The sequence below is a fragment of the Canis lupus genome, chromosome 25, assembly GCF_003254725.2.
Source record: "Canis lupus dingo isolate Sandy chromosome 25, ASM325472v2, whole genome shotgun sequence".
In the NCBI taxonomy this organism is placed as follows: Eukaryota; Metazoa; Chordata; class Mammalia; order Carnivora; family Canidae; genus Canis; species Canis lupus.
This window is the reverse complement of record NC_064267.1, coordinates 7704429-7721544: the sequence shown is the minus strand read 5'-3', so window position 1 is coordinate 7721544 and position 17116 is coordinate 7704429. Positions and strand designations below refer to the sequence as shown.

Genomic DNA, 17116 nt, shown 5'->3' with positions numbered 1-17116 from the left:
TTAAATGATCATAGGGTTATTTTAGTGAAGAGCAGTTAAGAGCCTTGAATAATCACAGACAGATGTTGAATGATAAGAAGCAAGCACAGATCCAGTTAGAATTCAAGAAGGCTATGGAATCTGCTGAGCAAGGAGAACAAATTCTACCAAGGGATGTTACAACTGTGTGGAAGTTACGTATCATAAGCTACAGGAAAAAAGAAAAAGATTCAGGTCAGTATGTAAATTTTTTAAGTTAAAGTACTATTAATAAAAATGACTTCAAATGCTAGATAAAGTTTTTTTTTAATACGGAGGGGTAAAAATGCACTACCACTGCCCACAAAATAATGGTATAATCCTTGAATCTCTGTTGTTAAGGTATTTATTTTATAAGAATTTTAACACTCATCAGTTCTTCCATTATGTCTTTCTCCTCTTTATCTAGTTACATTGAGTATCTGGCGTCCATCACCAGATTTATATTCCCTGTTAATAGAAGGAAAGAGATACAGAATCTATCATCTTGCAGCATCACAATCTAAAAGTAAATCTGGAAAAGCCAACACACAGCTAACAGCAACAAAGAAAACTCAGTACCAGCAACTACCAGTACAAACTTTTCATTATAGTTTTTTAATTTTGATGAATGCTTGTTAGATCATATATTCTACATACTCTGATCTTTTTTCCTTGCAGGCATCAGATGAAATCCTATCCCAAGTTTATCAGCCAAGGGAACCCCTTTACTTCAACAAACTGTTGGATCCGGACTTCCAACCACCTTGTTCTGAGGTGGACCTAATAGGATTTGTAGTTTCTGTTGTGAAAAAAATAGGTAATGTACAGTGTGTTTTTAATTGTCACTTCTTATGGATACTGTCTAAAAATATCTTTTAAAATGTCTCGGATAGTGTCTGATTGCTGAGCCAGTGAGGTGAGGGTTAGGAAGGGACTGTTGGCTTCAGCACCAGGGAGGACATGGAACAGAAGGAGGGGCACACACACAGCGAATGCCAGCATTTTAAGATCATGCTTTAAGCAAAGAAGGGAAGGGGAGCGCTCTCACAAGGAGAGTTGGGATCAAGAGAACGTTTTTTTTCCAATGAGAAAACTAATAGCATGCTGGTAAGAGGGTATACTGATGAAAAAGGTCCAATAACAAGGATGAATGTTTTTAGAGGGCTGGGAGCAGGAGCAGGGGAGACCCCTACCCCAGTTTGGTTGCTGGGTGCACAAGAGGTCTGCGGGGCAGCTGTGGCATTAGAGGAGAGCCTGGTTTCAGTGACAGGAAGCCAGGAAAGACAGCAGTTCCAGGAGCAGCTGAGGGTAGTGGAGATTTGACCAGGGAAGGTGTTCCAGGAGATAGGAAAAGGTAGGAGATGGTGTGAAAGGAGGCAGTGTACAGAGCTTTCTGGAGACAGCCCGAGGAATGCTTCCGGTCCTAGGAGCCTGGCTGCTTGTGGAGACTGATCCTGAGATCGCTTCTGACAGCCTCGGGGCAGATAGTGGTGAGGAGGGGAGGTAGGGGGAGGTACATGTGGAGGGCCCTGTGGTTCTTGACCATATCCAAGGTCGTTGTTTTCCCCTTGGTTACCAGATGGTGGCTGAGTACATTAGTTTCTTTCCACTATATACTGTGTGTCCCTGGAAGATACTGTCTCTGTTCTACATTGTTTTCCCTAGCTGAGTGAGCCACCCTGTGTATTAATTTGCAATGCTGCCATAACAGAGCACCACGCACTGGGGCAACTTACACAACCAAAATGCATTGGCTCATGGTTCTGGAGAGCAGAAGCCCAAAATCAAGGCGTTGGCAGAGTTTGTTCTTTCTGAGGCTGTGTGGGAGGATCTGTTCAGTGCCTTGCTCCTAGCTTCCGATGGTTTCTGGCATTCTTTGGTGTTCCTTGGCTTTAGATGTGTCACCCTAATCTCTGCTTCATCTTCATGTGGCATTCTCCCCATGTACGTGTCTGTGTCCAAATTTACCCTTTTTATAAGGACATTAAGTCAGACCCACCAAAATGACTCCATCTTGATTACATCTGCAAAAACCTTGTTTCAAAATAAGGCCACATTCACAGGTAGTAGGGTTTAGGACTTGAGCTTCTGGGAAGACATAGTTGAACCCATTAACCCTGGAATGTTCACTTCTGTCGGTCAGTCCTGGTCACCTGTTTCCCCTGCGGCCATTTTCATTATTTCTGATCAGAAGAGGAAGAAGGCAAGGAAATATGGACCATTTGCTTTCCTTTAGATTTCAGGGTAATAGAATTCTCAAGTTTCCTATCATTTCACCAGTTTGGGGAAAGGGATTAAAAGCTGACCTTTTCTGTGCCTGGCCTTATACACAATCTTGTTTCTTTTCTTCATCACCAATTTTTAAATTTTACATCAGGTATCCCTCATTTCTGTTTTTGGTGAAAATTTCTGTTTTTATTTAGTTTGATATTAAATGTTAGAGGAAGAAAATTCTGTTATAGAAAGCTTCAAAGTGCCACCTTAAGCCTAAATAAAGTACTAGTTATCTTACACCCAAATCCAATCATGATGTTTCCTGGCCTAGAATCTTCAGTGGCTCCTGTCCCTTAGAAAATGAAACCCACACTCCTTCATATGCCTGAAAAACTCTTCAGCTGCCTGCCTTAAACCACCTCCCCACACACCTCAGCTAAGCTGTGCAGCGTCATGTTCCTGATGGCCTATATATAACATTTAGCACTTCCTACCTTTAAATATGTGTTCACTTTGCTTCCAAAATGGCCTTTGTCCTCCCATCGTGAAGAATTCAAGAATGATTCTCATGTGTTAGTCAACTTCCATGCCCCCCTCCAGCCAGGTGCCTCTGCCAGGGTTAGAGCTTCTCTGCCTGGCTGCTGCAGCTTGTCATGGGTTGATCCATTTTAGCACCCATCACATGACCCATGGTCCTGTCCCCACAGTCCTGAACCTCCTCCCTACCAATGATACTGTGATCTCTTCAAGGACAGGGACTGTGTTTTAGTTTCTTTACATCCCTACTTCTAACAAAATTGGGTGGGGTAGAAAGGAGCAGGTGAGCAGGTAATTATTGAAACCTTCAGGTCTATACAATTTCATAAAGTCCTCATAGTAACACTGTTCATTTGCTGTTATCATCCCACTTTACAGATGGGGAGACTGGAGCTCAGAGAAGTTAAATAACCTGCCCAAGGTCACAGTTATGTAAAGGATCAGAACCCATACTATTAGGCTCTAATGCTTATGTGTTCTTTCTTATACTTCCTGCTGACAAAACCAAACCAAACCCATTTGAGAATTGGGCTTAAAGTAGGGACTTCTAGTGTTCAGTCTGTTTTGTTACTAAATTACAAAAACTGGTATAAAGTGAATTCATTAAATGAGACCGCTTCTTAGGTCAGTTTGCATGGGAAACAGACTCCAGTTTATTCGAAGGTGCCATCAGAATCAGCACCTGTGAGGGAGCAGTGGCTTGCCAGGCCGTGCAGAGGGCAAGGTACCGTGCAGATGCAGCAAAGGTCCTGTGGGGACTCTGCTGATGCCACCGCCCTTCAGAGCCATGCCAGCTTGAAGTAAGGGGCCGGCCAGTCATTAGATGCTTGCTTCCTCCAGACGCAGGCCCCTCACTGAGGGTGAGCCAGGAAGGAACTCAGGTGGGAGCTGTCAATAACCAGTGTGCCCTGAAAGTACAGACTGGAGGACCACCCCCTGGGTCCTGAAGATGGAGGTGCCTGCACCCACACCATAACAGCACTGGAGGGGAAATTTGTGAATGTAGGTTAATAAGCTATGTGCTTTATCCTTTCAGTGAAAGTTTCTAAAAAGAATTCAAAAGGTACAGTGAATTCTTGTAAGTTAAAAGCAGTCCCAGGCTATAAAGCTGCAAAATAATTTTCTTCTTTTATTTTCATGATTTTTTTTAGTGCCAACATTCTAAAAGTGTTACTTTAAAAACCTTGTCAAGTTGTTACCATTTGTACAAGATGCATGGTAATTAGAGAAATAAGTAGTTTTGGGGCAGGGGGATTGTATACAATTTGATCTAGGTATGAAACCTCTACTTAGGAAAAAATGAAGTGAGGAAACTATACTGGAAGCTTAGTTTTATATTTTGCATTTTCTAAGTGTTTTTCAGTAAACATATATTACTTTGGTAGGTGGAGGGGAAACATAGGTTTTTGGGTTTGTTTGGTTTTTTTTAGAGCAAGTAGTGGGGGGCACAGAGGTAGAGGGAATGAGAATCTTAAGCAGGGTCCATGCTCAGCGTGGAGCCCAACTTGGGGCCTAATCTCACAACACTGAGATCATAACCTGAGCTGAAATCAAGAGTCGGACACTTATCTGACTGCCACTCGGGTGCCCCTAAAAACATAAAGAAGGGCATTTGACAGAAGGGCTGTAATCAAGTTTTGAATATATTTAGAGGTAAATTCCAAAATCAGAAAATTGAACATGCTTGGGAAACATAGTTCTCTAAAAGAATATTTAATTAAAGATTAAGATCCATTAAATAAATCTACTTACAAAATTGAAAAAACTGAACAGCCATCATTTGCAACAGGATAAACAATTTATCTGAGAATGGAATCCATCCTATCATTTATAAGAGAAACATAATTCTTACAGTAATAGAGACCAGGAATTCTAAATAGTAGGACTGAATAGTTAGTGCCTCAGTCCTGTCATGGCTTATCCAGTGGTCCCTTCCCATTTTTGGCATTGAAATTTTTTCACTTTTTATTTTGAATAATCTCAGACCTTTGGAAAAGTTGTAAAAGTAATAGACTTTCCAAATATCCCTCACCCGCTTCTCCTAATGTCAGCATCCTGCATGGCCATGGTACCATAATCAGAATCAGGAAGTTCACACTGGCATTATAAAGATATAATTGAATTGGAAGTTTGTCACGCTATTTTCCTTTTTCTATTCCAGGATCCCACTTTCATTTCATCATCATTTCTCCTTACTCTCCTCTAGTCTTAACCAAGAAAAGACTGAGGAATTGTTATTCGTGATCTTGACTCTCTTGAATAGACTGAGCAATTATTTTGCAGCATTTCCCACATTTTGGATTTGTCTGATGTTTTCTCATGATTGGAATAAAGTTACACATTTTTGGCAAAATTACCACAGAAACAGTATTGTGCCTGTCCTACCAAGGGGCTATTGATGTGATCTTGCTTATTACTGGGAGTGGCAACCTCAGTTATTTGGGTAAGGTGGTATCTGCAATCTTAACCGTGGAGCAGATTCTTTCAGACTGTGCAAGTCCTATTTCACTGTAGACTTTCACCAATTAATTTTAGCATCCATCAGCTGATTTTGTTTGCAACAGATTTTATTGTAGTATTTGCCTAATGATTTCCTTTTTTCTTTCCACATGTATTGAAAGTCATTGGAATTCTACTGTAAGAAAGAGCTGCCTCTTTTCCCCAGATTTACTTCCTTATTGATTTATATCAGTATGGACTAATGAATACGTATTTTATTCTGTGGGTTAAAATTCAATACTTGCATTATTTGGTTGCTCAGATTGTTTCAAATTTGGCCATCAGGAATTTTTTCAGGTTGACTCCTATAATTTTTTGCACACCTATATACTTTTTGGCATCACAAGATGTTCCAGGTTCATGCTGTACATTCCTTGCCCCAGTCAAGTCAAGTCAGCTACTTCTCCCAAGAACCCTGGGTTGTTTGTTTGTTTGTTTGTTTTTGGAGAAAATGGTGCTTATAGCCAAGATCTGCTTGCTAGACTATGTACTGATTACTACAGAGGTGCCATTGCTTTTGGCCCATTCAGATAGATAAAGCAAGGAAGTATGTTTGTATTCTATTTTGGATTTTCTACTATCTAGTTGGGTTTGTTTGTTTGTGGGCTACGTGAAGGGTGTGTGAAATATTGTGATTCTAAGAGTCAGCTGCAGAAGGACATATCAGACAAGTGTCACTCTGTCATCCCTTCTACCCCAGTACTGTTCCTCCGATTCTTTCTACCCACACCCTGTCTCTCTAATTTCTGGTTTATCCTTCCTGTGTTTGTTCTCTACAAGTGGAAAGATACATCATGTATATGTTTTCTTATAGCCACGTCTTTCTTATTTGAAGGGTAACAAACTTTAATCTTTTTTTTTTTTTTTGGTGTGCTTTTCTTTTTTTACTTAACAGAATCAGGTTATAGGGAGCTTTCTCCCTTCTTTTTATTATTTAAGATTTTATTTATTCACAAGAGACACAGAGAGAGTCAGAGAGACATAGGCGGAGGGAGAAGCAGGCTCCTCGCAGAGAGCCCAATGTGGGATTCAGTTCCTAGACTCTGGGATCATGCCCTGAGCCAAAGGGAGACACTCAACTATTAAGCCACCCAGGCGCCCCTCATTTCTTTTTAATTCTTATTCTGTTCTTTTTGGTGCAATCTTAAATGAGATTTTCTTAATTTTTCTTTCTGCCAGTTGGTCATTAGTGTATAGAAACACAACAGATTTCTGTGTATTAATTTTGTATCCTGCAACTTAACTGAATTCATTTATCAGTTCACATAATTTTTTGGTGGAGTCTAAGTTTTCTTTATGGTATCATATCATCTGCAAATAGTGCAGGTTTTACTTCTTCCTCACCTTTTTTTTTCTTCTTTTTTTTTTTTCCCTCCGTCTGCTGTAGCTTGAATAAAAATGGTGAGCTAGGACTTCTAGTATTGAATAAAAGTGGTGAGAGTGGGCATCCTTGACTTGTTCCTGACCTTAGGAGCAAAGCTCTCAGTTTTTCACTATTGAATATGATGTTAGATATGCATTTTTCATATATGACCTGTATTATGTTGAGGTATATTCCCTCTTACCCTACTTCGCTGAGGATTTTTATCATGAATGGATATTGTACTTTTTCAGATCCTTTTTCTGCATCTATTGAAATGATCATATGGTTTATCCCTTTTCTTATGGATGTGATGTATCATGGTGATTGATCTGTGAATATTGAACCAATTCTGCATCCTGAGAATAAATCCCACTTGATTGTGGTGAATGATTTTTTTTAATGTATTGTTAGATGCAGTTTCACAATATTTTGTTGAGTATTTTTGCATCTGTATTCATCAGGGTAATAATGTACTCACCAAATGAATTTGGAAGTTCTCCTTTCTCTTCTATGTTTTTGGATCATTTGAGAAGAGTTATCCACTCCTATGTAAATGTTTGGTAGAACTCACCTGTGAAGCCATCTAGTCCTGGACTTTTGTTTATCAGGAATTTTTTAATTACTGATTCCACTTCATTGCTGGTAATTGGTCTGTTCAAATTTTCTGTTTCTTCCTGATTTGGTTTTGGAGGGTTACATGCATTACTTCTAGGTTGTCCAGTTTGTTGGCATATAATTTTTCATAATCTTCTCATAATCCTTTGTATTTTTGTGGTGTCAGTTATTACTTGTCCTCCTTCATTTGTGATTTTGAGTCCTTTCTCTTTTTTTCTTGATGAGTCTGGCTTTACTCTGGTTTATCAATTTTGTTTATCTTTTCAAAGATCTAGCTTCTGGTTTCATTGTGTTGTTTTTATTCTCATTTATTTCTGTTCTAATCTTTATAATTTCTTTCCTTCTACTGGCTTTGGGTTTTGTTTATTCTTTTTCTATTTCCTTATGCGTAAAATTAGATTATTTATTAGGGATTTTTCTTGTTTCTTGAAGTAGGCCTGTATTGCTATAAACTTCCCTGTTAGAACAGCTTTTGCTTCATCCCAAAGATTTTGGACTGTTGTGTTTTCAGAGCTCTTCCTCATTCTTTTGTACAGCTGCATAGTACAGCATTGTATGAATGTGCCATGGTTCATGCTACTACTGTCCTATAATCTGCTTTAAACTATTTATAACTACCTACAAACAGTGCTTCAGCAAATAACCTTGTATACAATGTTTTCATGAGTCTCGTTCATATGTATCTATTATTGGAAGTACATCTTCAGAATAGAGTATTAGAAGTGAAGTTGCTGGGTAGAAAGGTAAATATGTCTCACTTTGCTAGGTTCAACCAATTTTTTTCCCCAAAGATTGTACAAATTTGTATTCTCACAGCAATATATGAGCATACCTGCTTCCCCATGGCCTCAGTAATAGAATATATTATCATCATATCGGCACTAAAATTCTAGCACATTAAGCAACAGATTATTTTGGAAATCCTGAACTGTCTCTAAATTTAGTTATTTTTATCTGTTTTTACCAGTAGCATACCAAAATAAATGAGCATATTAGAAGTTCCTTGCATTTTTTAAAATTTATCCAACATAGGTCTCTGGGGAGCAGATAGCATATTCCAATAATGACCCATGCTCTGCTCTGATCTGAGACCGTCTACTCAGCAGGAATAAGTGTGGTAGTATTCAGTCTTATTTAGAGAGGTCCTATCAGGAAGACCACTACCCATCAATAACTGAGGAGTTGTTAACAAATATTGGGCAGAAGGGGCCTCTCTGACAGCAAAGTAGAGATAAAGTAATTGGCCTAGTTTCATCTCCTTTATTCTTCAGGGAATGGCAAACTGAAGATTTACTTATGTAGGACTTTAATTCCTTCTTCAGGACCAAGTTAATAAAAGACCAAGAAACTCCTGATTAAACTGGATATGGAGTATTTTGTAGGCAGGGCTGCACACTTTGGCTTTGTTGTAATTTCTGCTTTCTTGATTAACATCTCAGAGCTGAAACATTCCACATTCCCCAACAGTGTGGGGGCCAACTCAAGTTTACAATTCTGACAAAATTACCCTGCTTCTAGCTTATCCAAATCCTCTGCCCCTCACTCCTATTTATTAAGCATCACACTACCCAGAAGGTACACTAGCAAATTGTGCAATTGAATAAAACCCACACTCTTCATTTAGATTCATTAGATGCAACTGTATCATATATAACAGTATCACTTTTTCTACATTTTGGTCAAATATATTTTTACATAAACTATGAAAATAAAAAATAAAAAATAAAAAAAATATATATATATTATATATATAGACGTTTGGTGTTTCATTTTTTTTTGTTTCCTTAGGTCTTGCTCCTGTGGTCTATTTGTCAGATGAATGCCATAATTTATTGGCAATAAAGTTCTGGACTGATTTTAATGAAGACATTATTAAACCTTACACATTAATTGCTGCAAGCAACCTCCAGTGGCGACCAGAAGCCAAATCAGGAATTCCTACTTTATTTGCTGGAGATTTTTCCAGGTTTTCTGCCAGTCCAAAGGAGGAGCATTTTCAAGAGACATTCCACAAAATGAAAAATACTGTTGAGGTAAAATTAATTTGTGCATTACCATGCATTTTGGCATTTTCCTATTTTGATGGTCAAATATTAAGGAAGTGGTGGCTTCTGTGAAAATTGGGTAGTTGAGATACAGCGTAAGGTGAGGTTTCATCATGTGTAAATTGCTCACGACCCTAAAGAGATGAGAGGACAACAGCTGGAGTGAGGGGAAATTGTGAGGAGGATATTCAGGACTACAGACCATGTGAACAACAAGAATAATATGAGCCACCCATGGTTCATAGCAATTGGTAATGTAGTTAGTTAATAACACACAGGTTACAAATTTATGGGTTGTTGTTTTTCCTTAAAGATATTGTTTATTTATTCATGAGAGAGCGAGAAAGAGAGACGCAGAGACACAGGCAGAGAGAGAAGCAGGCTCCATGCAGGGAGCCAACGTGGGACTCCATCCAGGTCTCCAGGATCACGCTGGGGCTGAAGGCAGGCACTCAACCGCTGAACCACTTAGGCGTCCCTAGATAAGTTTAAAACATAAATTTGGGGCAGCCTGGGTGGCTCAGCGGTTTAGTGCCACCTTCAGCCCCAGGGCGTGATCCTGGAGACTGAGGATCAAGTCCCACATCGGGCTCCCTGCATGGAGCCTGCTTCTCCCTCTGCCTGTGTCTCTGCCTCTCTCTTTCTCTCTCTCTCTCTGTCTCTCATGAATAAATAAATAAAAACTTTAAAAAATAAACTTCATATCTAGTATTTTATAGTTTATAACTTTGAAATACTGCCAGATAGAAAACTGAAACTATTTCTCTGGATAATGTACGTTTTTTATGCTTAAGTCTATATATACAGAAAGTAATGATATTAGCTACAGTTTAGAGTGCTTACTGCATGTCAGGCTTTCTTCAAAGCCTGTCGCGTTTAATTCTTCCACTAACCCTATGAGGTAGAAGCTTTTTTCCCGTTTTTATCAATGACCAATAGAGAGGTTAAGTCATACAGCCAAGCTATTAAAAGCAGGATTCATACTTAAGCCATCTGAATATATAGCCCAAATATTAACTACTATACAATGCTGCCTTCCAATAAAACTTTGGATTTTATAAATTACTAACTAGAAAAGAATCTTCAAGGTAAGCCTCTTTGTTTAATATTGGAAATATGCATTATTCAAGATATATAAAAATAAAATTATATTTTAAAAACATTAGAATAGCCAGCTACTTGAAGGCAGTTTGTGTAATATTTTACCTAAGACTCAATATACATAGTGAAGAATAACACTCTGATTTATCTGGTTTCTACATTGGGAGTAAAGTTGGGGTTATATTCATTATTTGGCTCCCATGCAGAGTACATCCAGGTTTTCTCTGAGACTGTTCAAGAGCAGTTCTGAGACAACTGACATTTACATAGCATTTTTTAAGTTTTACAAAACACTCTCATGAATTAGGTTAAATCCTCTAAAATTGCTGGTATTCGACCAACTGTAATTTCTGAAACAACAGTTTTATATGGTTTAACCTACACATTGTTTCAGTGAATTCTTAGAATAGACATGAGGCGATTTGACTACTAACTGAAGGCTTCCATAGATGTTAGATGATTTACAGCTGTCAGGTAGGAAATGGAGCTAGAACTTGAGCCTATCTTACAGCTCCGAAACCATTGTCATGTGAAACCTTGCTTACTAAAGTAGATGATTGGAAAGATCTCTCTCATCTCTTTCCTTTCCTGACATACACACACTCCTCTCCCTCCAACAACTGTGTTGGCTTTGCATTTTTATACTGGCCTTTTTTTTTTTTTGACAGTTGCTATCAAGCTTGGGGTGTGCCATTCTTTTTTTTCTGGTCTGAACCTTTTTTTTCTTTTTTAAAAAGTATTATTTTCTGAAAACATGAATATGTGTGTATCATTTTACAAAACAGCTTTTTCCATTTATTTTCATAGAATATTGGTATGTTTTACAATGATGCAGAAAACAAACTTGTGCATATACTTAATGCAAATGATCCCAAGTTGTCCACCCCGACTAAAGACTATGCTTCAGAGCCACACACAGCTCAAATAGTCCTTGGCATAGGAAATAAATTTCTGGTAAGTTAATGTAAATTTAAGGGATTTTTATAAAAATTACATAAGAAGGCAGTAATAAAGTCTGCTGTATACCTAGTAAACATGATAAAATGTAATTAAACTTGACTTGAAAGTGTGGTTAATTGTTACGTGGCTCCTGTAAGTATTAGCTATCTGGAAATTGTATCTTGTTTATCAAAGCCAGAACGTAACATTCTTTGGGGGGCAAATTTTACAATCCGGTGCTTTCATTTTTAGCATTGCAAGTACATGTGATGGGAAATACTTTGTATCTTTTTCCTCAGAGGACTATCCTATACAACCAAGGTTGTTTCGAAGCTCAGTTTGATTTAACTCTTTAGGTCACAATATATGCAGATCAAGCCATAAGGTCTGTAATACTGGCTGATGACTAATTCTAAGTAGCTAACAGCTGCTAAGTGTATCTGTATTTTTTTTTTTTTTAAATTTTTTTTTTTTTTTTAATTTATTTATGATAGACACACAGTGAGAGAGACAGGCAGAGACACAGGCAGAGGAAGAAGCAGGCTCCGTGCACCAGGAGCCTGACATGGGATTCGATCCTGGGTCTCCAGGATCACGCCCTGGGCCAAAGGCAGGCGCTAAACCGCTGCGCCACCCAGGGATCCCTAAGTGTATCTGTATTAACTCACTTAATTTTCACAATGATCCAGGGGATGAAATTATCTCCATTTTACAGAGGAGGAAACTATGGCCTAGACAGGTTGAACAATGCTTAAAGTCACAAAACCAGAAAAGTATACCTACTAGAACCTAGGTAGTCTATGCTCTTAGAGTGGTTTAAAAATGCTTTTCTTTTTTAAACTGTTAATAGAAAAGATTAATGCATAAGTTATATCCCCCTACCTCCTTTTTTATCTTTTAGTACAGTTAGTCTTCATTCTTTCTTTTCCTGTCATTTCTGTATCCTTTTATGCAAAACTATTTCTTTACAAAATAAGCACAATCATATAAATGTCTCTTGGAATCATCTGACCTATGAGTCATGAGGGGAGTGAGATTGTATGTGGTATTTGTGTGCTTTAAATATTTCAAATGAGGGGTGCCTGGGTGGCTCAGTTAAGCATCTGACGCTTGGTTTTAACTCAGGTCATGATCTCAGGGTCCTAAGATTGAGCCCCATGTCAGGCTCTACACTCTGCTTGAGATTCTCTCACCCTCTCCCCTTCCCTCCCCCCCCCCCCATTCTCCTCTCTCTCTAAAATAAAGAAATGAATCTTTAAAAAAAATTCTAACGAAAAGCTAAATTGCTGATGTTTTCTACATTAGTGCATAGTTACCTTGGCTGCTTTTTGTCTTTTTATTAGATGTCTTCTCCCAATAATGAGATGAATTATCAGAGTCCTTTATCACTTTGTAAGCCAAAAGAGAAGTCTGTCCCCATACCTGGATCAACCCAAATGACTTCAAAGTCTTATTGTAAAGAGGAGAAAGAGATGGATGACCCAAAAACCTGCAAAAAGAGAAGAGCCTTGGACTTTTTGAGTAGAGTGCCTTTACCTCCATCTGTCAGTCCCATTTGTACATTTGTTTCTCCAGCTGCACAGAAGGCATTTCAGCCACCACGGAGTTGCGGCACCAAATATGAAACACTGATAAAGAAGAAAGAGTTGAATTCTCCACAGATGACTCCACGTAAATTTAATGACCTTTCCCTTTTGGAAAGTGATTCAATAGCAGACGAAGAACTCGCAATGATAAACACCCAAGCCCTTTTGTTGGGTTCACCAGGAGAACATCAACTTGTGTCTGTCAGTGACTCTACCAGGACTGCTCCCACGAGCTCAAAAGATTATCTTGGACTGAAAAGGCATTCTACTGCACCCGGGGTCAGAGGACCCGAGAGCCCCCAGGCCTGCACCAGGAAGCGGGAGCCCCGTGTACAGAACACAAGTGATCTGAAAAGGACATCTCTGAGACTGCAGAGGCAACAAACACAAAAATGACAATGAATTGGTGACTGACTCAACCTTTCCAATGTGTGGAAAACACAGCCTCAACCTGTATGTCAAGATGTGCATAATGAGACAAGAAAGACCACATCCCAAATCTCCTGTGTGCTTGTCTATCTTAGGAAACCTGGCCTATCTCTGTACTGGTCGGTGTACTTTATTTCAGTTATGTGTCTGAAAATTGTGTATTTATTAGCTAATCAAGAAAAAAAATCTCCTTTAAACTCTTATGATTGGATATGATCAAGTATATTTTACAAAGTAAACACACTTTTTCTTTAAATTGTGTCCCTAATTAAATGAAAGTAGGTTTCAAAGTACTGTTATTTTGACTCCTGTAGTTCTTTTTAGGTGACTTGGTTTTGTTTTGTTTTTCGGAGGTAACCTACTATGAACCAGTTTTCCTTAATAAACGTGTTGGTTCTCTTATAGTTGTATCCTGATCAAAAGTCAGGAGGAGTAAGGAACAAACAGCAGTGCTCTCTCTGGACCAGTTCTTTAACCTTACGTCAGCATAAGTGCAAGAAAAACAGAATCCTCAATGTGATTCCTTTTTATGATTCTAGTGTGATTGCTGAATTATTTCAATTAAAAATTCAAATGCTTTTAAATCAGATTTCATAGTTTTTTTTTTAACAAAATGATCATCTGCAGCTTAAGAAAAAATCTTTCTTTCAATTTGAAGTGATGCTACCTGCTTTTTTTAGCCTTATTAGAGGACTCAGCAGGTACTTCCTTTAAACCTGGTTTTCTCTGACCACCATGGCAGACACCGATAGTTCAATATAAGAGGACATCCTCATTTGTTACCTTCTTATGTTTAATAGAAAAAGAGAATGCAGTTCTAACTAGGAGTTCATAACATGGAGAAATTCTTCAATCAGATCTTTTAATATGTCTTAAATTTATATAAAATAACATGTTTTCAAATCTAATCATAAACACATTTCAAAGCCAAGAATAAATCTATTAAGAAGCAATGTTTTTCTCTCATAACTATGATCCTTGATTTTTCTCTCCTCTAAAAAGTATCAACATAGCAGCCCATTCTGTAGCTGTTTAACTCAAATGTACCAGTCTTATTACTGTGTGATTTAAGTCTTATTCATAAAACAATTTCGTCCTCACACCCCAGCCATTTTCCAAGTGACCCACTCTAGAATCTCAGGTGAACAAAAAGAATTTAAGAGTTTTACCTTTTTTTTACATTCCTAGAAAACCTACATTGCTAGTACCTCTTCCATTCTTCATTGCCATTTAGATCATGTAGAGATATCATGCACACTTCTTTTTTCTGTACATTGTAAATAATATAGCAAAGCTATGTAAGCAAACTATGAAGCTTAAGTCTATGTAGACACTATCTCCTAAAAAGTGACAATGATTATAGAGTCAAGAATGTACACTGCATGATAAGGGATAAAAGGTAAAAGCAATTTGTGATACTCAACTATCACTTAATGAGAGTCTATCTTGAACATAAAGCCCTATACCAGCTAAATGAACGATGCAAATGTTAACAATGCAAAACACTAAAGGTTCAAAAGATCATATATGAATCAGGAAACTTGGGAATTGAGAGAAAAAAATAGATCACTTCTAGCCGGGATAAAGCTGGCAGCATTTAATCGATTGTTTTTATGCTTCCAAACTATTTCAGGAATCATATAGGGGGAAAAAGAAGACAAATACACAGGGAAACTACTCTTTTGAGCTCTTTAAAAGCTCAAGATCTAAACCTGGGGCCACTTCATAGCAGTTACTCAGAGGAGGCAAACGAAAAGCAGATTTCAATAGTGTCAGGTAATGAAATGTTAAAGCAATAGTGTGTCTATTGTGCACAGATCAAATAATTTAAGCATGTAAAATACAAGGTTGCTTTTGTCTTCACCTTTATGTTTCCTGTTTATTAAAGGAGACTGATGAATACGTTTATGGTATAGAAAAACTGGTTCTTAATATGGTAGACTTCTATGGGATTTAGGTAATTTTTTTACATCGTTGAACCAAAAATGTTGAGATTCAATGACAAATCCATAGAAAGCAATACTATATATAATTTTTAATAACCATAAAAGCACCATTATATAGAACACTTAAAATAATATTTCACAGAACATTAGAAAGAAGCTGTTGGCCAACAAGAAATAAAGCATACATCCTACATGGTCTTATCATGGTCTCGCACCAAATTATTCGGATTCTAACCTGTTGAGATCTAGTTTGGAATCCTAAATTCAGTACTGGTATAAGCAGGATATTCCACAGTTGTGTAGAACTTTATTGTCTTAATGCCATATAAAACACCAACACTGCTCATCTTACAATGAGCATGACTTTTACATACCCCTATGACTTCTATCTTGGGATGCTTAATTCCTTGCACTCCCAAACATTTGGGCAGCCAACTGATTACACACATGTCTATTTATATGCATAATTTTAAAAACTGCTCAACTCTTTGTCTTAAAAATTGGTACTTTATAAAGTCAGGCTTCTTTTATTTACACTATTAGCACAACAGCCAAAGTTAATCAGGTTAAATCCTATTCATTAAAGTTGATAGTTAAAAACCAAGATGTGATTTTAAATAATCATACTGATTTTCCTCAGTAGCTTATGTAGCTGTTAAGAAAGATCCAACAGGGACACCTGGGTGGCTCAGTGGGTTGAGTGCCTGATTCTTGATTTCAGCTCAAGTCATATCTCAGGGTCATGAGGTGGAGCCCCACATCAGGCTCCATGCTGAGCAAGGGGCATGCTTAGAATTCTCTCTCCCATTCCTTCTACTCCTCCCCCGCACTCTCTCTCACTGTCTCTAAAAGAAATTTTTGAAAAGAAGGATCCAACAGACATTTTTAACGACACACCACCAGAATAAAGGCATAATCTCCCAAAGTGTCTGCTTTGAAGGACAATATTCCCTTAGATGTATGCTCTCCAGCATGTGAATTTTAAAGGAAAATCATATCATGACAGCCACACATCTCACATTTCTGGATACACAGATTATCAAAATAGCAAAAGCACTAACATTTTTCCTGCCTTCACTTCTCCCCCACCTATCCAACTTTCCTGATGGAGATGAATTTCCTGGAAAAATAGATTACCTCAAAGAAAGTGGTACTGAAGCTTCTATATATTGAACTTAGGTGACTGCTTATGCACTTGGGTACACTCTCAGGTTTCAGTTTCCAATTTCTGGCTTCCCTAGAGAATTCCCAGCATCAGACCATGCATATAGGATCACTTTAACAAAAGCTTGTTGAAGAGGAGTATGACTTCTCAAAAACTTTCAGGTCCAACTATTTACACTGGAATTAGAGCTTTGACAAAACCTGAACAAATAAATACCAAAATTTGCAGTAAAAACTGATTTAGGAAAATTTTGAATGCCTGTTAAGATAGGCCTCTAATATCCATGGTGACAACCGCCTCTTCTGTTAAAGGATCCCTCGTTTGTGAAGCCACCAGGAGCCCTCCGGTTGGGAAACTCTGCATAGGGATTCCAGTATCGTGTGCTGTTGGAAGGTGATGCGTTATTCCTGTCCTGGTTTCTGTTCATTCTGCTTGGTTTTTCTGCATGAAGCACACTGTGAAAGGTAACATCGTGTTCATACCGCTCTTTCATTCGGTGTATTTTTTCTCTTGGGACTCCATGAATGTTTCTTCTACAGGGGAACAGATGCAAACATTTACTTAAGGCATCATATCAAAAGGAGTCACTTGTATTTTACAAGTCCTGTGTTATTACATAGAGACGCACTCCCTCATCTCAGAATTTAACTCATACAGAAGCATAAGGTCTGAAGGAG

At 38.0% G+C, this 17116-nt stretch overlaps 2 protein-coding genes and 1 long non-coding RNA gene across 8 annotated transcripts in view; 1 reads left to right on the top strand and 2 right to left on the bottom strand.

Annotated features, from left to right (window-relative positions):
- BRCA2 (BRCA2 DNA repair associated) overlaps positions 1-13912 on the top strand; it is a 63642-nt gene extending 49730 nt beyond the window's left edge. For 3 of the 4 annotated variants that reach the window (XM_049101152.1, XM_025462540.3, XM_049101151.1), the window contains 6 exons: positions 15-213; positions 428-591; positions 679-817; positions 9017-9261; positions 11182-11328; positions 12657-13912. In XM_049101152.1, coding sequence (XP_048957109.1) covers positions 15-213; positions 428-591; positions 679-817; positions 9017-9261; positions 11182-11328; positions 12657-13295 — 1533 coding nt within the window. In that variant the 3' untranslated portion in view covers positions 13296-13912. Of the gene's footprint in view, positions 1-14; positions 214-427; positions 592-678; positions 818-9016; positions 9262-11181; positions 11329-12656 lie in introns of those variants that run through there. The other variant, XM_049101153.1, reaches the window with a different exon arrangement.
- Positions 3381-12766, bottom strand: LOC125753618 (uncharacterized). Its single transcript, XR_007405854.1, has 2 exons — positions 12630-12766; positions 3381-9407 (listed from the first exon to the last, which is right to left on the bottom strand). It is a non-coding gene; the product is annotated as an uncharacterized LOC125753618 (long non-coding RNA).
- Positions 13913-15348: 1436 nt separating the features above from the next.
- The window catches only part of N4BP2L1 (NEDD4 binding protein 2 like 1), a 33362-nt gene continuing 31594 nt past the window's right edge, over positions 15349-17116 (bottom strand). For all 3 annotated transcript variants that reach the window (XM_025462548.3, XM_025462546.3, XM_025462545.3), the window contains one exon: positions 15349-16972. In XM_025462548.3, the coding sequence (XP_025318333.3) occupies positions 16929-16972 (44 nt within the window). In that variant the 3' untranslated portion in view covers positions 15349-16928. The remainder of the gene's footprint in view (positions 16973-17116) is intronic.